This window comes from Lepidochelys olivacea (assembly GCF_965140295.1).
Source record: "Lepidochelys olivacea isolate rLepOli2 genome assembly, chromosome: 5".
Classification (NCBI taxonomy): Eukaryota; Metazoa; Chordata; order Testudines; family Cheloniidae; genus Lepidochelys; species Lepidochelys olivacea.
The window spans coordinates 111341064-111366306 of record NC_140415.1 but is presented as its reverse complement, the minus strand read 5'-3'; the positions used below and the strand labels follow the sequence as shown (position 1 = coordinate 111366306).

The 25243-nt window shown below is 40.9% G+C and overlaps 1 protein-coding gene across 5 annotated transcripts in view; it reads right to left on the bottom strand.

The window, feature by feature from the left end:
- The window catches only part of CNTLN (centlein), a 294736-nt gene that overhangs the window by 212234 nt on the left and 57259 nt on the right, over positions 1-25243 (bottom strand). For 4 of the 5 annotated variants that reach the window (XM_084628742.1, XM_084628743.1, XM_084628746.1 and 1 more), the window contains exons 4-5: positions 1984-2118; positions 1215-1394 (exon numbers count right to left, since the gene is read on the bottom strand). In XM_084628742.1, the coding sequence (XP_084484868.1) occupies positions 1215-1394; positions 1984-2118 (315 nt within the window). Of the gene's footprint in view, positions 1-1214; positions 1395-1983; positions 2119-11650; positions 11803-25243 lie in introns of those variants that run through there. The other variant, XM_084628745.1, reaches the window with a different exon arrangement.

Genomic DNA, 25243 nt, shown 5'->3' with positions numbered 1-25243 from the left:
GGGGAGTTAAATTATTTGCAACAATTTACTAGAGATGCTGCAACAACATAACTGACAGCCTGAAAATTAATTAAATCATTTTAATATATACTGTTATTAGTGAAGTTTCCCCTTTGAGGAACTCCAAGCCCTTCATAGAGTCCTGGGAATGGATACAAACCTTCCAGACAACCATGGGCCTTGGATTTAAGTAACTAATCTTCTGTTTTATGAGGGATGAAATGCTCTTAAAGCTTTTTAGTACCATGTCTAAAACAGCCATGGGCGTCAGTAAAGAGCACAGGGTTCAGTGGACTGCCTCTGCAGCATTCCATGTTTCTCTCTCCCTGGGATCAAAGGGCCCTACATCATTGTACGCTGCACTACCACTAAATTGTCATGAAAAATATTAAACATTTCTGTACAAGCCAAAGTTGTGCTGTTTATGACATACAGTATATCAGGAGATGATGCATTTTATATAAAAAAAGAATATATGTATTCAATGCACCTTAGACTGAATAATACAAAAATACATAAACTTTATATAAATACACATACAAACACTAACAAACGGTTTGATACTAGCGTTTGTGACTTATTACTTAGAAATATTTTAAAAAGACATGCCAGTTTTCATGAGAAAGACTGGTAAGGAATTAAAAACTGGAAGTATTACACATTTCAGCACAGTGTGACATTCTGTAGGAAGCATCCAAATGAAACGAAAAAGCAACAACACATTTATCAAACAATGAATATAACTTTTTGAATATGATATGCAGTGAAAAAACCTTTCACGAAGAGTGGAGCCCTCTGGAGGCTAAGATGCAATGTATTCAAAACTATAGTTGAAAAGTTCGTAAAACCATCTTACAAAATAGCAAATATCAAGTCCACTACAATCAAATTATATTAAATTGCAATTGAGGAAAAAAAATCTTAAATGAGAAGATTTTAAAAGCTGTTTTTAAAGAATTACCTTTTATCTCACACTCCAATATCTTATCTTTTAATGATTACATTTTAGGATGATTATTTGAAGTCAGTTTCCTGCTTGGCAACATCAATTTTTAAAAAGCTGTGGGTCTTAAGTGAAGGAATGTAAATGAATGTCAGTCCCCACTGGTAGATTTGAATATATAACTTGTTATTTAAAGAAAATAACATGTAGTGCAAGTGCCTGGGAGAAGTTAGTTCTGAAATAATATCCAGTAGTCCATTCCATCTCATACCTTTATTTTGGCATCAACACCAGATTTTTCTATTCTCCATTGTGCCTCCTGCTTCCTCAGTTTCTCCAGGTCATTTAGCAGGTCAGCGCAGCGTGTATTTAATCCCTCATTTTCCTCCTCCAGATTTTTTATAACCAGTCTGTTTTGCTCTTCTTTCTTCTGTGCACACTCCTTAGTGTCCTGTAGAACAGTACCACAAGGGCCGATAAACAAAAAAAAGTGAGAACTAATCAGCAAATATAAACTGTGCAGTTTTACCCTCACAGCAGCTTCTTCTATATTTGATGGCCAAGGTCACCTGTGTACTTTTATTGGCCTCCTTCATGCAGGTGGAAGGGTCATATTTTTTAGCTGGATGACAGCTTTGATGAGTACACATTTGCAAAGAGCCCATTAATTGATCAAGCTGCCTTTGATGCTGTCCCCAGCTATTTTTGAGACCCACACAGACATATCCTCCCAGACCTCGGCTTTATCAATTAATAATGCCAGTCCCATCAGAATCTAATTACAAGAAGCCACATCTTCACACTCCTACTTTCTTTGCTCCATTTCCATCATTAACTATTTATCTGAAAGTTATAAAGCTTGGATTTGTAGCTTTAAAGCATCTTTCTCAGAGTTGGTGTGTGAGAAAACTGTAAGGTCTAGCAAGGCCTAAGGCAATTTTTCCTCCAAGCTTGTCACTTTCTGTGCCACAAAGACTGACACTGCTTAAAGAAGTACTTCAAAGCTATGGTCCTATACAACTATGTACAAGTCAATATACCTTAAGTTCTTGACTTTTATCTTTAAATTTCTGCTGCAAATTACTGAATTCATTCTTCAAGAGACCATTTTCCTCATCTACAGCAATTTTTCTCTGTACCAAGTTGTTAATCTCCTGTTGTTGTCCTGATGCTCTCTGTTTAACAAAAATGAAAATTCATTAAAAAGACAGGCAAAGTCTGTAATAGAATATGCATTTGCTTTCATTGTTAAAGGCTTAAATTTTTTCATGTAATTTTCAATCATATGTGGTTTTACCTCATTCTTGTTACTGTATCACTATTTAAATCATACTACAAATTGTAGCACTGTATAACATATTAAAGTAAGGGAGGGCAAGGAATGCAGAACTGAATATGTTATTGCTACTGGACACAAGAGCCCATGAAATACAGAATCAAACAGAAATTATTTGGTCTAGTCTCGGAAGATGAAATGGTTTGCAGAGTTGATATTTTTGGTTAGGGATTAAGAATAAAATGGACCACTTTTGCACTTTCATTTTTAGGATATCTGAATTCTAGCCAAAAAGTGAAATTGTCTCTTTTCCACAATTCATGAAAATAATGAGAAACAACAATTAATTGAGAGAAATAAAAAATAGTATGATACAAATCAGTTATATTGTGAAAGTAGTAAGTCTAATGGAATTTGCAGCTCAAAGCAATTAAGACACTATTGTGCAAAGAAAATAATTAGTGTACTGTACATAATAAAACCTTACAGCTGTTAGAAGAAACCCATGGTTCCCTGCTAAATTTTGCACTTTTTAGTCTCTTAAAATATTTATTTTACAGCCTCCCAGATCATAACTGAAGGCTATTACTTCTCATTTTTATTCAAAAACCTAATTTATTATAGTAACCATCTTTTAAAAGTTCACATTGCATATATAAAAAATTATAAAACCGAATGTTAAAAGAAATATTTTCACTGGTTTTGTCTGTTTTTTAATGAAGGTGAAATTTTGCTTGGATTGAAACCTTTTCCTGCAGAGTTGACAATACTGTGGTAGTGCTTAAGAGCCAGACAATGAAAACGACTGGAAACAAAAGTAAAGCTGGCTTGTTTCTTTTCATTGTTGACGCTGTAATAAATGTATAAGGTAAGCAATGAGCACCAAAAGGTGAAAAATAAATTAGATTGTTTTAATTGTCCTAATTGGTAGCATGGGTAAGGAATATTTTTAAAACATGATTTTTAACCTGACAATGTGCCTTGTATTAAATTAAACATTTAATACTGAATCACAGCTCATGTCACAGACATGAAAGGAACAGAGAACATTTATGCTGAGCATTCAAACCTAAACATAAACATAAAACTGGTAACGGTACCATACTTAGGGTCTTGAAATTTACGCAAAACCTACTAGCCTGAAAACTAAGCCTACCAAACAACGTGAAAAATAGCTGTCACCACACAACTGAAAGCCAAATCCCTGGCAATTACAGGACCAAATTGTGGCACCTTGGGGAGCAGTACAGGAGCAGAAGTGGGTTCTTTAAAGCCATTACACTCCCCCCCGACCATCACCTCACACAGGTGGGCAGGAGAAGCAGAGACTGCCCAACACCCTGGTAAGTGTAGATGTGCCTGCATGCTAAAAAACATGTGCTTCACCTGCTGTATACCCAGCACAGATTACTCCTCCGTGGAGCAGCTGTGGAACCAGGATGGAGATTGTGACTCAGGGAGGCTCATGGAGTCACAACCTCCTGTTCAGACTTCTCCTAGAGCAATGCAACAATGTTCTGCTCCTGTCATAAATATACAGGGAAGGGTAAACCCCTTTAAAATCCCTCCTGGCCAGAGGAAAAATCCTCTCACCTGTAAAGGGTGTCATAAATATAAAGGGAAGGGTAAACCCCTTTGAAATCCCTCCTGGCCAGGGGAAAGCTCCTCTCACCTGTAAAGGGTTAAGAAGCTAAAGGTAACCTCGCTGGCACCTGACCAAAATGACCAATGAGGAGACAAGATACTTTCAAAAGCTGGGAGGAGGGAGAGAAACAAAGGGTCTGTGTGTCTGTCTATAGTCTGTCTTTGTCGGGGATAGACCAGGAATGGAGTCTTAGAACTTTTAGTAAGTAATCTAGCTAGGTACATGTTAGATTATGATTTCTTTAAATGGCTGAGAAAAGAACTGTGCTGAATAGAATAACTATTTCTGTCTGTGTATCTTTTTTGTAACTTAAGGTTTTGCCTAGAGGGGTTCTCTATGTTTTGAATCTAATTACCCTGTAAGGTATCTACCATCCTGATTTTACAGAGGTGATTCCTTTACTTCTATTTACTTCTATTTCTATTAAAAGTCTTCTTGTAAGAAAACTGAATGCTTTTTCATTGTTCTCACATCAAGGGTTTGGGTCTGTGGTCACCTATGCAAATTGGTGAGGATTTTTACCAAACCTTTCCCAGAAAGTGGGGTGCAAGGGTTGGGAGGATTTTGGGGGGAAAGATGTGTCCAAACTACGTTTCCCAGTAAACCCAGTTAGAGTTTGGTGGTGGCAGTGGATATTCCAAGGACAAAGGATAAAATTAATTTGTACCTTGGGGAAGTTTTAACCTAAGCTGGTAAAAGTAAGCTTAGGAGGTTTTCATGCAAATCCCCACATCTGTACCCTAGAGTTCAGAGTGGGGGAGGAACCTTGACAGTTCCTTACTCTGAACTAGGGATAATTAACCACTAAAGAAATAAATCACTTGCATGCTGTTTATTTCATACTGTATTTAATTGTAACAAATTTGCAATTTAAAAAATAACACATCACATATTAAGTAACTTACTACTAGTGCTGAATCAAATAATGAATGTATTCATCTCCCACATTTGATTAATTCCATCTGTATTAATCTAAGAATTTCATCAGCATTACTTTAGTAATTTCTTCCCTGATTATTAGTATTTGACCAGCCAAAGAGCTGCATGGATACCAGAGAAAAATACCAATTAAAATTATTTGATGAATACCATTAAAATTAATCAAATAATACATTTGTTGAATACTATTCAACCACTCCTTTTACTTCACCCCTTTGTGTTTGTTATATCTTCCTTCCTTTCTGGTCTTTACTCCACTTCTGCTTCTCTCCCCCTCCCACCCGGTCCCCCATAATAGAACATGGTGTATCTTTTTCTGAGCTGTCTTCAGTGTCTGCTTCCTCTTTTCTTTCTATCATCCTTTGCTTTATGTAGACTTATCTCTCTCTCTCTTTCCCTGCATCGTGTTCTCCACCTCCTCCCAAATATCTTTGGTCATTCCTTTCTTCTCCCAATTTGAAGTCTCCCTCACCCAACTTTGTGTGTGTTCGTGTGCTTCCTGGCTGCTAGCAGCATGAGAGTTCTCTGCTACTTTACACCTCACCAACCTCCTGGCTCTTGTGATGAGCAACAGTATTTACACTACTGCACTGAGCTTTCTTGCTGCTGCAACCGGGGTGCTTCTATCACTCTTAATTTTCCCAGCCTGTATTCTTGAGTACCCTACTCCAGTAAATAGTGTCACTGCCCACCTGCCTCTGCTGTTGCTCACAACTTTCCCAAAGTTGACAAAAATGAAACTTGCCAGTTTCACTGCTGCCCAAAGGGTTCCGAAAATAGCAGAGCTTCACCCAATCCCCCAGTGACATGAATTCCTTCACCAGTGGTATAATGTGAGGGCTGATCACTTGGAACTTCAACCAGCACTAGAATGGGTGACACAAAAACAAGGGACATCCCCATTTCCATTTTCTCCAAGAATCAGGCCTACTGTGTTTTCTTACATGTCCAATTGCCCCCATTCCAAGATATCTTTGAAGATTCTTCTGTAGTTCCATGGACAGGAGAAGCATTTGAATATTAAAAGCATTACATACTGTTTAATTACAGTTATGCACTCCAAGAATCATTTTGCGGCTGGCTTGTCTAATGGTTAAGTGATATCAAGGGAGAATGACCATCACCAAAGCTAAGTCAGTTTGTATATCACAGGTTGAAAATATTTTAAATTTTCTTAAAGAATAAATGTTCCTTAACAAGTGAGCTTTTAATATTTGTTTTTCCTGGTGAAAATTCTTACTTTATCATGCAGAATACTTTCTATTATAAATCCAGGGCAATGATTCTAGAATTTGGAGAAAGTTTAACGTTATATTGAATAATGTATTTGCTAACAACAATCTTTTCAAAGAAGTGAAAGAAAAATGATAAAGAGGGGGAACTGACGAGTCTGGAGAAAGGGAAAGATGGAAACTTGAAACTAGGAAAAAAAGGGGAAAAGAATGTGGAAAACCCAAATTCTTATATCTTTAAATCTGCAAGCCAAAAAAGATACTGTTTCTGTCTCATTCCTGTCAACAGAGATTCACAGATGTGAAGATACTGATAGTTTGTTATAAAATAGATTTTAAACTGATAATTTAAAGTTGAACCAAATGGAATGATGTTTTACCTATTAAGCTATTAAAAAAATAATCTATTAAACAATAATAGAATACTATTTATTTAAATATTGGTGGATGTTTTCTACATTTTCAAATATATTGATTTCAATTATAACACAGAATACAAAGTGCACAGTGCTCACTTTATATTTTTGATTACAAGTATTTGCACTGTAAAAAACAAAGGAAATAGTATTTTTCAATTCACCTACTACAAATACTGTAGTGCAATCTCTTTATCATGAAAGTTGAACTTACAAATGTACAGTTGTGTACAAAAAAACCCTGCATTCAAAAATAAAACAATATAAAACTTTAGAGCATACAAGTCCAATCAGTCCTACTTCTAATTTAGCCAATCGCTCAAACAAGTTTGTTTACCTTTGCAGAAGATAACGCTGCCCTCTTCTTGTTTACAATGTCACCTGAAAACGAGAACAGATGTTTGCATGGCACTGTTGTAGCCAGAGTTGCAGGATATTTATATGCCAGATGTGTTACAGATTCATATGTCCCTTCATACTTCAACCACCATTCCAGGGAACATGTGTCCATGCTGATGATGGGTTCTGCTCGATAACGATCCAAAGCAGTGCGGACGGAAGCATGTTCATTTTCATCATGCCACCAGCAGAAGGTAGATTTTCTTTTTTGGTGGTTTGGGTTCTGTAGTTCCCGCATCAGAGTGTTGCTCTTTTAAGACTTCTGAAATCAAGCTCCACACCTCGTCCCACTCAGATTTTGGAAGGCACTTCAGATTCTTAAACCTTGGGTCAAGTGCTGTAGCTATCTTTATAAATCTCACATTGGTACCTTCTTTGCATTTTGTCAAATTTGCAGTGAAAGTGTTCTTAAAATGAACAACATGTGCTGGGTCATTGTCTGAGACTGCTACAACATGAAATATATGGCTGAATGCAGATAAAAAAGAGAAGACACACAATTCTCCCCTCAAGGAGTTCAGACACAAATTTAATTAACACATCATTTTTTTTTAATGAGCACCATCAGTATGGAAGCACGTCCTCTGGAATGGTGGCGGAAGCATGACTGGACATGTGAATCTTTAGCGCATCGGGCATGTAAATATGTTGTGACGCCAGCTACAACAGTGCCATGCGAATGCCTGTTCTCACTTTCTGGTGAAATTGTAATTAAGAAGTGGGCAGCATTATCTCCCACAAATGTAAACAAACTTGTTTCTCTTAGCAATTGGTTGAACAAGAAGTACGACTGAGTGGACTTGTAGGCTCTAAAGTTTTACTTTGTTTTGTTTTTGAGTGCAGTTATGTAACAAAAAACCCTTACATTTGTAAGTTGCACTTTCATGATAAAAAGATTGCAGTACAGTACTTGTATGAGTAGAATTGAAAAATACTATTTCTTTTGTTTATCATTTTTATAATGCAAATATTTGTAATACAAAATAATATAAATTGAGCACTGTACACTTTGTATTATGTGTTGTAATTGAAATCGATATACTTGAAAATGTAGAAAAACATCCAAAATATGTAATACATTTCAATTGGTATTCTATTGTTTAACAGTGTAATTAATTATGATTAATTTTTTTATCACGATTAATTTTTTGAGTTAATTGCATGAGTTAACTGTGATTAATCGATGGCCCTAATCCAAATCCAATAGTTGTAGCGCTTTGAGAATATGGACTCTACTCATTGTCAAAGTTTTTTTTGAACTGCATTCCAGGTAGGCTGTGTCAATTTCAGCATATTCATCTAATTAAAGACTGAGCATGACTTTCAGTCCCAGACACTTTCTACAGTGTATAAGCCTTCTTCTTTTTGCTAGTGCATTATCCAGTAAAGTTAATTTGTAGATGTATTTTTGTGAGCAATATTAGGAGAATATTTTAAATATTTATGCTACCAAAGTACTATTGGATTTTAGGAACAGAACGCACTTAGCATTTCAGTCTTGCTTTCCATGTATGTGTTCACAAAGAGATGGGGAATGGACTGAAGGATTAGTTCATGGGCTTTCCCATTTAAATAAAAGGGTTTCTCATACCAGGGAGAAAGGCAACAGCATTTGGAAAAAAAATAATTAAGTATCCTTTGCTGGAAATGTTTATATTTTGTTCCCGAAAAGTACATTGACAGTACAACACCATGTTCATTTGAAAAGAGAGAGAGAAAGGTGAAGAGACCTTGTTGTGGGCTTCAGGGCTCTTCTCCCTTTTGTATTTTGAGAGGCTACTAGGCACCAGATGCAATCTTATATATTCTAAAGAAAAAACATTCGTTCTTCAGAAATATTATTATGAGTCACAGGGACAAATCATCTCTAGCAGCGATGATATCCTAGTATCTACAGAGAGGGTGACTCCACTAGAATCGTGGAGATCACCAGTCTTTCGTTCATTCCTTAGAGAACGTAAGGGGCTCCTGCAAGTCCTCTCTCTGTCAGATTGCTGCCTGTTACACATTCATGTACATAAATTTTACACTCTGAGCACCCTTGAAAATTTCCAAGATTTTGAATGATTTTATTGATTCTGTGTTCCATGTTTTAAAGGTCAGCAATCTCTGAGAAAACAGGAGAATTGTTCAAACCGGTGGAACTCTAAGTGCATCCAGTGTTCAAGTGTGTAACATATGTTCCACTTAGTTACCGACTATTTTTGTTACTCTAACACAGCAGCTCTCAAACCCCAAGTGGGTCGTGAACCCATTTTAATGGGGTTGCCAGGGCCTGCCTAGACTTGCTGGGGCCCATGTCTGAAGCTTGAGCTCCACCATGAGGGGATTAGGCTGAAACCCGAGGGCTTCAGTCCTGGGCAGCGGGGCTCAGGTTACAGGCCCCCTGCTGGGGGCTGAAGCTCTTGAGCTTTGCCCCCTACCCATCTAAGATGGTGGGGGTTGGACTTTGGCTTTGGCCCCCGCCCCCACCCAGGGCAATGGGGCTCGGGTAGACTCAGGCTTCAGTCCCCTCTCCTGGGGTTGTGTAGTAATTTTTGTTATCAGAAGGGGGTCGCGGTGCAATGAAGTTTGAGACCCCTGCTCTAACAGGTCAGCAGCAGAAAGTGAGATGAATCTTCTGGCAGCAAATCTGATGCTGTTTTTCTGCTTCCTGACTGGAGAGCGATACCTTAGCCAGGAGAAGGTTCTGTGACAGTTGGGAGGATGGATGGAGATCTGGAGGCCTAGCAACTAAAAGACAGACAGCTGTTCCTGCCAGTTTATCTAGGTGAATGACCTGGACGCAAACAACCTGGCAATTCATATCTGGCTAAAGAGTAAGACCTCACATATACAGAGTAGATAAGAACATGTACAGCACGTAAATAAAATTACACCAGACCCCACTCTATGACAGCAATTCCTCTCCAACAACAGAAACTGACCAGGTGCAAGTCTCTGAAATCAACCACCCAGCTGAGGTGCAACCATATAATACCAATCACTAAGGGTCTGTCTACACTGAATGAGTTACAGTGCCAGCGTTTACAGAGCCGCTCAGAGAGCGCTGAAGGGAAACCACTGTTGTATGTTCACACTGTCAGCTGCCTGCGCAATAGCATGTTCACACTTGCGGCAGTATTTGGAGCGGTGAACTCTGGGCAGCTATCCCACAGAGCACCTCTTTCTCTTCTGCAGCTAAGAGTTGTGGGAAGCCAGAGGGGGTCGCACGGCATCCTGGGTGTTGCTCCAATGCCCCATGATGCATTGCTTGGCATCCCAGCAATCCCTGTGCTTCCCTCCGCATTTGGCACCATCTTTCAATGATTTGTGTACTGCGTGCTCTGCCTCTTTGGTCTGCAGAAACGGATCCCGAACTGTTGACCGGTATGATGCTCGCTCTGACCAACGTGTCATGAGTAGCAGTGGAGTTATTCCTTAAACTACAAAGGAAAGAGGAGTGCAACAATGATCTCACCAGGTGTACTAGCTACGAAACAAGATTGCTTCTGGCATTCACGGAGGTGCTGACCACAGTGGAACGCCGCTTTTGGATTTAGGAAACAAGCACTGAGTGGTGGGATCACACTGTCATGCACGTCTGGGATGACAAGCAGTGGCTGCAGAACTTTCGGATGAGGAAAGCCACATTCATGGGACTGTGTGACGAGCTCACCCTAGTCCTGCAGCGCAAGGACATGAGAATGAGAGCTGCCCTGCCACTGGAGAACCGTGTGGTGATTGTACTGTGGAAGCTGGCTACTCCAGATTGCTACCGATTGGTCGCTAACCAGTTTGGAGTGCGAAAGTCAACCGTTGCACTCGTGCTGACGGAAGTGTGCAGGGCCATTAATCGCATCCTGCTCTCAAAGACTGTGACTCTGGGCAATGTGCGTGACATTGTGGATGGCCCTGCACAAATGGGCTTCCCTAACTGTGGAGGGGCGATAGATGGCATACTTAGTCCAGTTCTGGCACCAGATCACCGAGCCACCGAGTACATTAATTGGAAAGTGGATCATCATGGGCATTTCACAGACATTAACGCAGGCTGGTCTGGAAAGTGTTCTTTCAAAACACTGGCCTGTTCAGGAAGCTGCAAAGAGGGACTTTCTTCCCGGACCAGAAGATCACCATAGGTGAAGTTGAAATGCCCACTGTGATCCTGGGAAACCCCACTTACCCTTTAATGCGATGGCTTATGAAGCCATACACAGGGCACCTTGAAAGCAGCAAAGAGCAGTTTAACAACAGGCTGAGCAAGTGCAGAATGACTTAAGTGTACTTTTGGCCGTTTAAAAGCCCGCTGGCGCGGCCTCTACGGGACGCTGAACATGGCCGATGACAATATTCCTATGCTTATAGCCGCGTGCCATATACTCCATAATATTTGTGAAGGAAAAGGTGAAAGCTTCACTCAGGGCTAGACTGCTGAGGCTCAGTGCCTGGAGGCTGAATTTGAACAGTCAGAGACTAGGGCTATTAGAGGGGCACAGCACGGGGCCATAAGGATAAGGGATGCCTTGAGCCAGCAATTTGAAGCTGAAAGCCACTAATATTTGTTGCTATGCTTGGGATTGCAGTGCTTATAATGCTAAGAGGTGATTGTGATTGGTACAGATGATTCAATATAAAGGTTTAAGATAATTGTATGTTGCTCTTCAGGGCTCTGTTTGCTTTCAATTAATAGAATAAAGATGGTTTTCAAACCAACACAATTCTTTTATTAAAAAACAACAACCCACGGAGAGTGACAAACAAAAAAAACACATTAGCACTGAGGGGGGTGGTTTGATTCCCAAAATCAAAACCACTTACCAGGGGCCTCCTCCCGTGTTTGCACTTCGCGAAGCTCCAACAGCTGTGACTGGCTAGCCTCCTCCGGGGTTGAGAAGAGCTCCTGGCTGCATGCATCTTTGACTTCCAAGTCATCCTCTGCCTCTGGTTCCCCCCCCCCCCCCCACCACATCCTTGTCCAAGATTTCCTCTTCCTGGCTCGGTCCACTCTCTACTGGCACGTGAGCTACTGAAGCATCCACAGTGGACTTCACAGTGGAGGTGGGGTCACCACTGAATATCGTATCCAGCTCTTTGTAGAATCGGCAGCTTGTGGGCACAGTACCAGATCAGCAGTTTGCCTCTCAGGCCTTGTGGTAAGCGTTCCACAACTCCTTCTGCACTGCAGCATGTCCCAGTCATGGCCCCTTTCTGTCATGCATCGTGAAATCTGTCCATAGGTATCATAATTCCTATGGCTGGAGTGCAGCTGGAATTAGACAGCCTCCTCTCCTCAAATGCTGATGAGGTCCAGCAGCTCGACATTGCTCCAAGCGGGGGATCATCTGGTGCGTGGAGCAGGCATGGTCACCTGGAAAGATACGTGGAGACCACTGCACGCATCACTGAGCAAACAGGAAGGGGACTTTCAAAATTCCAAAGGAATTTACGGGGTGGGGATGACGGTTAGTTACCCGAGGAGAGGGCAGTAAAGTTCAAACTGATGACCAGAGAGGCAAGATCATGAATTGTGGGACACCTCCCAGAGACCAATCGCAGCACTGTAATCAACCAGGGTGTCTAGACTGGCACTGCAGCACTGTAGCCCCAGAGCAGAAAACTGTACGCCTCTCGTCTTAACTGAGGGTTCTCTATAGCACCCATCCCAGTAGCACTAAAGTGCTTCCCTGGTAAACTATATCTAAATGCCAAAGTCCCTAGAAGACTTCGAGGAGTTCTCTACCTTGACTTGCTTTGTATCCTCTTTTCCTTTCTGAATTCTCACATCTGCTCATTTCACACACCACAAGGAAAAAGGTAGAGGGAACATCACTCAGGAACCAGAGCAAGGTGGAAATAGGAACCCAAGCTGGAAAGGGTTCAATAAAGAATTGCTAACACACACAAAATTAAGTAAATTACCAACTGCCTTTGCCTGCGTGGTTGGTTTTGCATTTTATTTCTTCTCCCTGTGAATAACCTTGTATAAGAAAAGAGTGTGGGAAAAGGCTAATTTTCTAGAACAGAAAATGCTGGCAATGTTCCTCAAAGACTGACCTGCTCTGGTACAGATCCATGAGGAATGTAGCAAAGAGATACATACAGCTGAATACCACAATAGTTGAAGAGACATAACATAATCTCCTGTTTCAGGTCTCTTCATAGCATTCTATAGGTGAGAACAATTACCCAGATTTCATCCACTCCTACAATGTAAATTGTGATTGTGGAGATGCCAGGAATGACTATTTCCACTCAAGAATCACTTTGCAACAGACACTTCACATTAACTCAACTCTCACTAGTTCAAATACAACATGACAGAAAAATTGTCCATTAAGATTTGGACAGTTTGCCCCTCAAGAATTGGAAAGAAAAAAGCAAAAAGATCTAGGAAAATTCCTGAAGGTTTACTTGTGGTCTAAATTCCAAAGGCAGCTAACCGGGTGGTCTAGAAATGGATTTTCTCCAAACAAAACCAAAAGGAATCTGTTACCACTGTTTAGTTTAGCTGAGGAGAATCAAAGGGGTATCTTTATATACAGTATGATTCAAGAATCCTCCAGACAAGTGGGCAAACAAAGAAGGAATACATTCTGATCCGATCGAGCAATTTGTTCGATGTCTGAGACCACATTTGTCCCACAATTCATTCTCGTTTTCTTTTCACATGGCAAATTTTTAGCTAAAATGCAATACATTATTGATTTCCTCCATGATAATGCCAAATTATTTACTGGGAAGCACTACTGCTGTTTAGATTCCGTTAAATCAACCAGTAAAGGCAGGAGAGTGTCATGTTAACTTGCAGTTTAACAAAACAAGGTATGAAACATTTAAAAAATTACTATCTACCTTAAATTTCATTTTTCTATTAGCTGTGAGAGAACACAGCTCAACAAGCCCTAGGGTGCTGTAGGTTATCATAATTCTCTGTAAATATTTAATGTTAACAAAGAAACAAACTACAGGTGTTTAAATTAGTTTGCATTTTCATCCACTATGAATTTAATGCAATGTACCAGTACTTAGGAAGAAAGAGGTGGGAGCAGATAACTTAATTCTTTGATGTTAGGAGTCAGTCTTCGAACATGACAGTACATAAATTAGCACATTAGCATCAGAAGCAGTGGACTGTTTGATCTTAATGAAACTTACCAAAACAGATCATACTGTAGATACCATCACTGAGCGCTTATCCTTAAATGAAATAACTTTAGTCATCACAAAGAAACATGCAAAATGCCAGACAACTCTAGATTTTTTTTCAAGTAGTGTAACTGTTTTCCAGAAATCTAATTGTCTCTTTCCCCGATGTCTATTAACTCAACTTTTAAATCTGAATAGAAAGTCACTGATGCTATAGGGTCTCCCTGAGTCTGCAGAATATCAGAAATTAAAGCTCTGAGAGATGCAGAACTACTCCTTTTCATCTCAAGAGAGGTTAATTGTAGGGGCTAATGATGGCAAATCAAATGACAACTATATCCCTAAGAATCATTTTAGTAGAAATATATAGCTGACATATTTATCCATCATTATTGCCGATAATGAGCTAAGGTTGCAATGGCCTAGCTAACTGCTATCAAAAGTTGCTGGAGTGAGAAAGGAGGAATTCAAATCCCTAATTCCTCCAAAATTGAAGTCATCTCCATGCCTTGTAGTGGAAAGGGAAGATGCATCCCATCTCCAGCAACAAAGTGCTCAACTGCCTCCTGGGTACCACAACCAAAAAATACCTCCTATGCCTTCACAGATACCAAAAAGTCCAACAGTTCCCTACCCAGATATCCCACTCTCTCCTTCCTGCAACCAAAAACTTGTAAATTGCATTTACATGTTTTCAGAGCAGCACAATGAAAGTAATCAGTGATGGAAAAAATTCTATTCAAAATGTTGCATTAAAAATTCTATATTTCCACAGAAAATGTCTAACAAACAAAATGAAAAATTCATTTTGGAGCAAATCAAAATTTTAATTTCAGTTTTATTCAACTCAAAAGATTTTTAAGAGTTTAAATATGCAAGTAGTTCTTGTTCTCTCTCTCTCTCTCTGTGTGTGTATATAAATTTTATTTCAATACTTACACACTTTTCCAGCAGAAAAAAATGAAAGTTTTAGAACATATTTTCTCCCTCTCCAATATTTTCACTTTTTTCCAACTTTTTCAAGTGATAAAAAAATAGAAGAGTAAGAGTAGACTTTTTCTCCAACTTATATTTAAAGTTTTGGGTTTTTTTCTCTGCCCTTTTCCACTACAAAATAAAAATAAATGGAAGCAAACAAAAAAAAAATACACCAATAATACTTCTTAGTTGTATTCTTCTGTTCTCCTACACAGTGATTCTTCTAATTGTATTACTGATTTTATGCAAATTTCTTATATGAAATTCAAATGTACATATACATATTTAACAAACAACATTTCCAGTCACACACACATATATCCCTCCCTCCCTCCCTCTCTCCAAAAGAAAAAAAAAGAATCAAACAAAAAAATCTGCTCTCTTTCACATGACTTTTCATTTGATTATTTAATTATTTCAGGATGTAGGGTACATAGAAGAAGTGATGTAAATAATTCATAAAACGTTATGTTGTAGAAGTCATTTGCTATACTGTCCAATCTGTACATTGCTCTCTCATATGAAGCTGATCTAGAAATTAAGTATATCCATTCTGCTACTGAAGGTTACATATAAAATTTTCCAATTGTATCAGTATACTCAGTTGTATCGTTGAAATATTAATACATACAAGTATCCTGTGTTGGTAGTAGTACAAACATTTTCTTTTGACAGTATTTTTTCTCCCATAATTATGAACATTTTGCACTGAACATTATCACATCTCCACTACAAATTTGAATTTCTCAAATGTATTACATGTAACCTGCAATGGAGTCCAACAGAGGTTATGCAATATTTCTAACTCCACACAGTACCTAAATTAAAAGACCATCAATTTCACCTTTCTCAGAGAATCATCTATGGAGATCTGTCCTGACAACCCTAGATTTATTAAGTCTGTATACACACAGAATCACACACATATCTCTTAGAACTAGACTCTTCCCAAAGGGAGACTAGAAAATCCATGTAAAACTCAAAAAAGTAAAAAAGAAGACTGAATGATCTACAACTGATTAAAATGTTGCATTAAAGCAACAAATATTACTGGTACAGTATATTTTCCCTTTAAATTCCTTTCTTCCACACTTTAGCCCTTAGGCAGTAAAGATTTATGTAGCACTGGCAGTTTTAAAGAGCAATAAACACAGGGGGAGAAACAAGAGGGAGAAGGTTTTTTGTTTTGTTTTTGTTCATACCACTATAGGGTTTGTTCTTCCCCAGTGCCTTTTGCTAGGAGTCCCAGAGAGTAAGTAGCCTGAGGGGTGTCCCAAAGAAAAAGAATAAGAATGAAACTTCAACAAGCAGCTGCAATAAAGCCAGTACCAACATGAATGGAATTCTTTTGTTTGTCTGTTTGTATTAATAATTGAGAGGTAAAAATTACCTCCTAGCAACCTTAGATATAAACACAAGGTAACCTAAAGATGCAAGTAAAGAAGAAAATCTTCAAATAAAATGGGCCAATTTAAATAAGAAACATCCTGGAAGAAATAAGAACTTGAAGAGTGCCCAGGAGAATTCAACATCTTCTTCCTCAGAACCATTATTTATTATTAACTACTTGTATTGCAGTAGAGCTTGGATGCCTCAAACAAGATCTGGTCCCTTTCATGTTAGACACTGTACAAACACATAGTAAAAGACAGTCCCTGCCCCAAAGAGCTTTTAATCTAAATAGTAAAGACAGTCAAACAGTGTGAAGTGAAACTGAGGCACAGAGCTAAGGTAACACAGCAGGTCAGTAACAGAGACAGGAACAGAAGCCAAATTTCCTGGCTCCCAGCCCAGTGCTCTTTCCACTACACCATGCTTCCTCGCATACAAAACTAGGTGTTACAACAAGGAGACACTAAAACAGGATTCCCTTTTAAAAGAAAAATCCAAATAATAATGTTTTCTAAATGTACAGAGTGAGGATCTTGTCACTCTCTGTGATGGAAACATCCCTGATGCAGGCAGAGGAGATCATTTTGCCTTGGATCATATGAATCATAGAAGATTAGGGTTGGAAGAGACCTCAGGAGGTCAACTAGTACAACCCTCTGCTCAAAGCAGGACCAACCCCAGCTAAATCATCTCAGCCAGGGCTTTGTCAAGCTGGGCCTTAAAAACCTCTAAAAATGAGATTCCAACACCTCCCTAGGTAATGCATTCCAGTACTTCACCATCCTCCTAGTGAAATAGTGTTTCCTAATATCCAACCTAGACCTCCCCACTGCAACTTGAGACAATTGCTCCTTGTTGTATCATCTGCCACCACTGAGAACAGCCTAGCTCCATCCTCTTTGGAACCCCCCTTAAGGCAGCTGAAGTTGCTATCAAATCCCCCCTCACTCATCTCTTCTTCAGACTAAATAAACCCAGTTCCGTCAGCCTCTCCTCAGAAGTCACGTGCCCCAGCTCCCTAATCATTTTCCTTGCCCTCTGCTGGACTCTCCCCAATTTGTCCACATCCTTTCTGTAGTTGGGGGCCCAAAACTTGATGCAATACTCCAGATGTGGCCTCATCCATGCTGAATAGAGGGGGATAATCACTTCCCTCGGTCTGCTGGCAATGTTCCTACTAATGCAGCCCAATATGCTGTTAGCCTTCTTGGCAACACAGGTACACTGCTGACTCATATCCAGCTTCTCATCCACTGTAATCCCCAGGTCCTTTTCTGCAGAACTGCTGCTTAGCCAGTCAGTCCCCAGCATCTAGCAGTGCATGGGATTCTTCTGTCCTAAGTGCAGGACTCTGCACTTGTCCTTGTTGAACCTCATCAGATGCCTTTTGGCCCAATCCTCCAATTTGTCTAGGTCACTCTGGACCCTATCCCTACCCTCCAGAATATATACCTCTCTCACCCCCCACCCCCACCTTAGTGTCATCCGTGAACTCGCTGAGGGTGCAATCCATCCCATCATCCAGATCATTAATGAAGATATTGAACAAAACCGGCCCCAGGACCGACTCCTGGGGCACTCCGCTTGATACTGGCTGTCAACTAGACATCAAGCCATTGAGCCCAACGACCTAGCCAGCTTTCTATCCACCTTACAATACATTCATCCAATCCATACTTTTTTAACTTACTGGCAAGAATACTGTGGGAGACCATATCAAAAGCCTTTGCTAAAGTCAAGATATATCACATCCACCACGTTTCCCATATCCACAGAGCCAGTTATCTCTTCATAGAAGGCAATCAGGTTGGTCAGGCATGACTTGCCCTTCATTAATCCATGTTGACTGTTCCTGATCACCTTCCTCTACTCCAAGTGCTTCAAAATGGATTCTTTGAGGACCTGCTCCATGATTTTTCCAGGGACTTAAGTGAGGCTGATTGGTCTGTAGTTTCCCGGGTTCTCCTTCTTCCCTTTTTTAAAGATGGGCACTATATTTGCCTTTTTTCAATCGTCTGGGACCTCCCCAATCACCACAAGTTTTCAAAGATAATGGCCAATGGCTCTGCAATCACATTAGCCAACTCCTTCAGCACCCTCGGATGCATTCAATCCGGGCCCATGGACTTGTGAATGTCCAGCTTTTCTAAATAGTCCTTAACCTGTTCTTTCACCACTGAGGGCTGCTCACCTCCTCCCCATACTGTGCTGCCCAGTGCAGTAGTCTGGGAGCTGACCTGGTCTGTGAAGACTGAGGCAAAAAAAAGCATTGAGTACTTCAGCTTTTTCCACATCATCATCACTAGGTTACCTCCCCCATTCAGTAAGGGCCCACACTTTCCCTGACCTTCTTCTTGTTGCTAACATGCCTGCAGAAACCCTTCTTGTTACCTTTCACATCCCTTGCTAGCTGCAACTTCAATTGTACTTTGGCCTTCCTGCTTACACCCCTGCATGCTCAAGCAATATTTTTATACTCCTCCCTAGTCATCTGTCCAAGTTTCCACTTCTTGTAGGCCTCCTTTTTGTGTTTAAGCTCACTGAAGATTTCTCTGTTAAGCCAAGCTAGTCGCCTGCCATATTTGCTATTCTTTCTGCACATGGGGATTGTTTGTTCCTGCACCCTCAATAAGGCTTCTTTAAAATATAGCCAACTCTCCTGGATTCCTTTCCCTCGCATATTAGCCTCCCAGGGGATCCTGCCCATCAGTTCCCTGAAGGAGTCAGAGGAGTCCCTGCTTTTCTGAAGTCCAGGGTCCGTATTCTGCTGCTCTCCTTTCTTCTTTGTGTCAGGATCCTGAACTCGACCATCTCATGGTCACTGCTGCCCAGGTTGCCACCCACTTCTACTTCCCCTACCAATTCTTCCCTGTTTGTGAGCAGCAGGTCAAGAGGTCAAGCCTCTAGTTGGTTCCTCCAGCACTTGCACCAGGAAGTTGTCCCCAACACTCTCCAAAAACTTCCTGGATTGTCTGTGCACTGCTGTATTGCTCTCCCAGCAGATGTCAGGGTGACTGAAGTTCCCCATGAGAACCAGGGCCTGTGATCTGAAACTTCTGTTAGTTGTCTGAAAAAAGTCTCATCTACCTCATCCTCCTGGTCTGGTGGTCTATAGCAGACGTCCACCACAACATCATGCTTGTTGCTCTGGCCTCTCAACTTAACCCAAAGTCTCTCAACAGGTTTTTCTCCAGTTTCATACTGGAGCTCTGAGCAATCATACTGCTCCCTTACATATAGTACATATGAGCCTTGACATGAGCCTTTTACTTTCAGGACAGCCAGTTAAGTCCTTTTTAGTGTTGTCCTTTCAACTGATGGCAAATGAAACAGAGTTTGGTCAACTTCCTAGGGGTTTTACTCCATTCCATGTATAAACCAGGGACCTTTCAATATTATGCATACTTACAAAGCAGCGCCTCAGAGGGAGGAACATGCATACATGAAGCAAATACTGGCAGAACAATATACTTATTAATTTGAAACTCCAATTTGGAAAGAAATGTCTGAGGAGTTTGCATCACTATCTCATCCTTGTAAAATGCTTCGATCTCCGGGGCCTGATGCTCATTCATTCTATGAGCTGAAGTTATTGTCATCAGGAAAACTACTTTACGTGTAAGAAACTTGAGATAACAATTCAGTGGCTCAAAAGGAGTTTTCATCAGTTTTGTCAAAACCACATTAATTAGTATACTACTACAAATGGGGAATTTCAAAAGTGTCAAACCCCACAAACTTCAAGATGAAGGGACTGGAGAGACACTGATCACCTTTCAGGTAATCCAGGAAGAAGTCAAACAGTCATACCTCTACCCAACATCTAGGTGGCACCGGCAGCGTGTGTCCCTGTGACAAAGTGCTGGGCAAAGGGTTGCAGACTCAGCCCTCTATCATGCCTGCTCCTCATTAGAGGAATAAATTAGAGCAGGCTGGAGATAACCTGGCCCTAACTGGGGGAGGGAGACAGTTGCTACCTAATTTGCCTGGGGCTGCATAAAAGCCTCAGGGGAAGGAAGCCAGGGGAGACCAGAAGGAAAGGGAAAAGGCAGGGAATGGAAACAGGAAGGTAGCTCTCCCCTCCCTCCCGCCTGCAGACAGTGAAGGGTTACTTGTACCTGGTGAAACAATGGTGGGAACAAGCCTGAGAATAAAGTGCACGAGAGGTTTCTAAACCCAGGGTCTCAGAGTGACTTTGTGAACCTAGCAGAAGCAGAAGCCAAGGGGGCCCTGCCACACCCTGCTACAGTCCCTCTTTATAAGCATTCATAAGCCTCCTTTCCCAGTGGACAGAAAAGGTCTCTCTCTCTAGAACAGTTTTTTCTTGGTGCTGAGCTAAAGACCAGTGGCTTCTTATTCAGGTAGGAGGAGAACAGATCCACCTCAGATGCCCTCCATCCCCCAAAAAATCTGATCAATTACTTCCTGATCCAGAGGCCTCTAATAAGAATCTAAAGCATGGACCAATTCAAGCTCTCTGCAGTCATGATCTATTCCCCCCCACCCCACCCCCACGCTAAATACATGACAAGGGGTATCTCCTGAGACGGAATTCATCCCACATCTACAGGGCTTCCCAACACAGGATGTGCAACTTAGTGCCTCCCTGCTTCTTTGTATAAAATATGGTGGCCTGATTCTCTGTTTGCACTAGGATCACTTTTTGGAATACTAGCTCTCTGAAATTCCTTCAAGCATTAAGGACTGTCCACATCTCCGGAATATTTATGTGCAGCTGTTGTTCCTGGACAGACCAAAGTTTCTTAGACGGCCCCACTGGATGGGCTTCCCATCTTTGGATACTTTTGTGATCAGTTAAGGTTTTTAGAAGTTCATTCTTAATTGCACTATTTTACTACCCTGCCTGCAAGCCGGGAGGTCATCAGATACCTGGATACAACAAGAGAACTGCTCTCTTGGTTGCTTCCACTAGGACTGCAGGGTCCACTGAGGAGGTCTCAAGTAGAAATGTACCATGGGTATTATAAATAAGTTGCACACATCAAATCTGAGATTCATAGCATAGCATAAACCTTCTGGATGTAAAAAGTCCTCTTCCTTACATTGGTGATGTCTTCGACCCTGTCCTGAGGCAGAATAGGAATTGCCATCCTGCATCAGAACAGAGGTCCTTCTAATTTACAATCTCTAATTCAGTATCCTGTCTCTGATGATGGCTAGCACCAGTTGCTTCTGAAGAAGGTAAAAACCTGGCAGTTAGGAGATGTGGGATAATCTGTCCCCATGAAAGTTTCATCTAATTGTTTAATAATTAGAGACTGGCTTAAACCCTGAAGCATGAGGTTTTGTATCTCTGCAAAGCCTCTTTTTTACTTTATTTTATTTTTGCATTAAGTATTAGAACTCTGGATATTCTTTTTATCCATATAAATATTCAATTCCTTTTTTAATCTTGCTAATTTTTTGGCCTCCACGATATTCTTGGCATTTGGGATCCACTTAAATTATACACTGTGTGAAAAATTATTTCCTTTTAGCAGTTCTGAATTTGCTACCTTTTCATTTCATTGAAAGAAACTTGTCCAGGTGTTATGAGTCACAGAGAAAAGAAGCTCTTGATCGGTCTTCTCTATACCATTCATTATTGTATATGCTTGTATCATGGTTCTTCTTATTCATCTTCTTTCTATGGTAAACAATCCTGGTCATTACTATTTCTTCATGAAAGTTTTTCCATCCTTCTAATAATTTCCGTTGCCTTTCTCTGAAACACCTCTAATTTGACAATGTCCTTTTGAGATGAGGGACTAGAAAAACAGCATTCTCGAATTCTCTAATGGAAGCTATTGATTTATAACGGCATTATGATAGTTCCTGTATTATACTTTATCCAAATATTTTGTTTGCTTTTTTGACCACAGGTGCACCAAAAACAAATTTTTATTCAGCTGTCCACAATGATGCGCAGGTCCTTTTCCTAAGTTGATACAGCTAATTTAGAATCATGTAACAAGTCTGAATACAGAAAAATTTTCCCTCCAATGTACATTACTTTGCATTCATTAATACTGAATTTTAGCTGACATATTGCCCATTCATCTAACTTGATTAGATCCCTCTAAAGTTTCTCATAGTCTTCTCTGGAGTTGACTAACCTAATTAATTTTGTGTCATCTGCATAATATGCCACCTCAACTGAGCTATTTAACAAGACTGCAGCATATTCCAATTGTCTGCTGGAAACAAATTATGACTTTCGGTAGTTTTTCATAGATTCCAAGGCCAGAAGGGGCCATTGTGGTCATCTTCTCTGACCTCCTCCACAACACAGGCCACAGAACTTCCCCGCCAGAAGGGGCCATTGTGGTCATCTTCTCTGACCTCCTCCACAACACAGGCCACAGAACTTCCCCCCCAAAATTCCTTTTGAACTAGAGCATATCTTCTAAAAACAAATCCAATCTTGGTTTAAAAATTGCCAGAAATGTAGACTCCACCACAATCCTTGCTAAATTGTTCAAATGGTTAATTACCCTCACTTTAAAAATGTATGCCTTATTTCCAGTGTGAAGATCTTATTATGCCTGCTAGACTGAAGAGCCCATTATCAAATGTTTGTTCCCCATGTAGGTTCTTTTAAACTATGATCAAGGCACCACTTTAACCTTTTCTTTGTTAAGCAAAATAGACAGAGCTCATTGAGTATATAACTATCATGCTCTCAAGCAACTTCAGTGGAGTTACAGATTAATTTTTAAGCATGAACCAATATGGTGTCTTTGATCAGCTATCTGCCCAAGAAGTGGCACACATGGCCTCTCAGCCTGTCCAGCAACTACTGACAAGCATTTCATGAAAACATGCAGCTTTCCAACACGAGGCCCAAAGGCAAAACATGAAATCAGAAGTGCTGTATCTCCGTGAAAAATCGGAGATTCTTCTTAAATACTGGATGTATCCCTACACACATTTACACATCTGCATGCTTTGGAGATCAGAAACAGATACATTCCTCTGGTAGATGTATGATGGTTCTCAGCATAACTATATTAGATTTTATCTTGAACAAATACAGATTCACTGTTCTGAGACTCTGGATAAGCTAGATTCATCATGTCTTCTTAACTATCGAGTAGTACAGGAAAAGCTGTGTTATCCAGCACTTTACAAACCGGATAGCTCTAAAACAGGCATTTTGAAATGGGGTGCGGGGCACGGGCTCTGGGAGGGAGTTTGGGTGTGGAGGGGGCGTGGATCTGGGCAGCGCTCACCTTGGGTGGCTCCCTGCAAGCGGCGACATGTCCAGAGAGGTGCAGCCAGGTGGTTCTGTGCACTGCATCTGCCGGCAGGCGTCCTCCCTGCAGCTCCCACTGGCCACAGTCAATGCTCCTAGGTGGAGGAACGGCCACAGGGCTGTGCTGCCCCTCCCCCACCGAGAGTGCTGCTCTGCAGCTCACATTAGCCAGGGACTGCAGCCAATGGGAGCTGCAAGGGTGGCCTCTGCAGGCGGAGACAGCGCTCAGAGCCGCCTGGCCGCACCTCTACCTAGAAGCATTGACCTCGGCCAATGGGACCTGTGGGGGCGGTGACTTCAGGCAGAGGCAGCGCACAGAGCCGCCTGGCTGCACCTCTCTGGACATGTGGATGCTTGCATGAAGCCGCCTGAGGTGAGCACCGCCGAGACCCAGCACCTCAAAACCCCTCCCACACCCCAACCCTCTGCCCCGAGTCTCCTCCCATACCCAACCCCCACCCCAAGTCCCCTCCTGAGTGCTGGCTCTGCAGCTCCATTGGCCAGGGATCGTGGCCAATGGGAACTTCAGGGGTGGCCTCTGCAGGCGGAGACTGTGCACAGAGCTGCCTGGCTACACCTCTGCCTAGGAGCATTGACCTCGGCCAATGGGACCTGTGGGGGCGGTGACTTCAGGCAGAGGCAGCGCACAGAGCCGCCTGGCCATGCCTCTCTGGACATGTGGCCACTTATGGGGAGCCCCCTGAGGTGAGCACTGCCCGGACCCAGCACCCCAGAACCCCCCCTGCACCCAAACTCCCTCCCTCTTAGTTAACTGTAATTTTTGACTTACCAACACCCCTGTGCCCCCAACATGCTGGATAACAAAGCTCTTACTGTACTTGGAATAAATCCCTCTCTCCCAGTGGTATAAGCCCATTGGCTCTCTTTGCCAAGAGGGACTAGATTTCCTGCATCATCTCCTCCTGATAAGTATTCTACGAATAGCAGGCGCATAAAGATTTTTATGTAGAAAAATATACGTATTAACATTCTTAAACAGATAAGCCTATAGAGCTTATAAGCTCTGAATGAGAAACTTTTTCCTGAAGCATTGTAAGACCTGTAGACTCTCACCACTAGTGACTCTCATTTATCCATCATGTCCCCCTTACATTTGAATAATTAAGACTGCACTCTATATGAAATAAAATGTTAAAACCACAAACATCACTTTTGTATACATCTCTCAATTTAACCAAGTATTCTGTTACAAAGAAAAATAAATTCAATAAAGAGAGAAAGTAAAAATTAAGAATGAAATTTATTAATGTTAATTTATATTTGAAGGTAGAATTATTTTTCTTTCAATTGGACCCATTAAAGCAGCTTTAATATAGATTTGCACAGCAAGCTGAAGGTTTTCAAGTGCTGATAATTAGGCAAGCTAGTACTATTTTAACCCCCTGGAGTATAATTGGTTGATAAGGTTTTGAAATGTTACAAGGTCTAGGACAAAAAGATTAGCTTTAGTCTCTTCAAATCAAAATTGAAAGCTAATTAAATAATATTATAAAAGAGAGGGAAAAGGTTTAATGCCACTTTTATGCAATTTTAATTTCCATCTTCTCAGAAAAACAAGTGAACATATTTTAATTCAATTTATTGAAACACCAGCACGAGTTGCAGAAAGGCAGAATTAC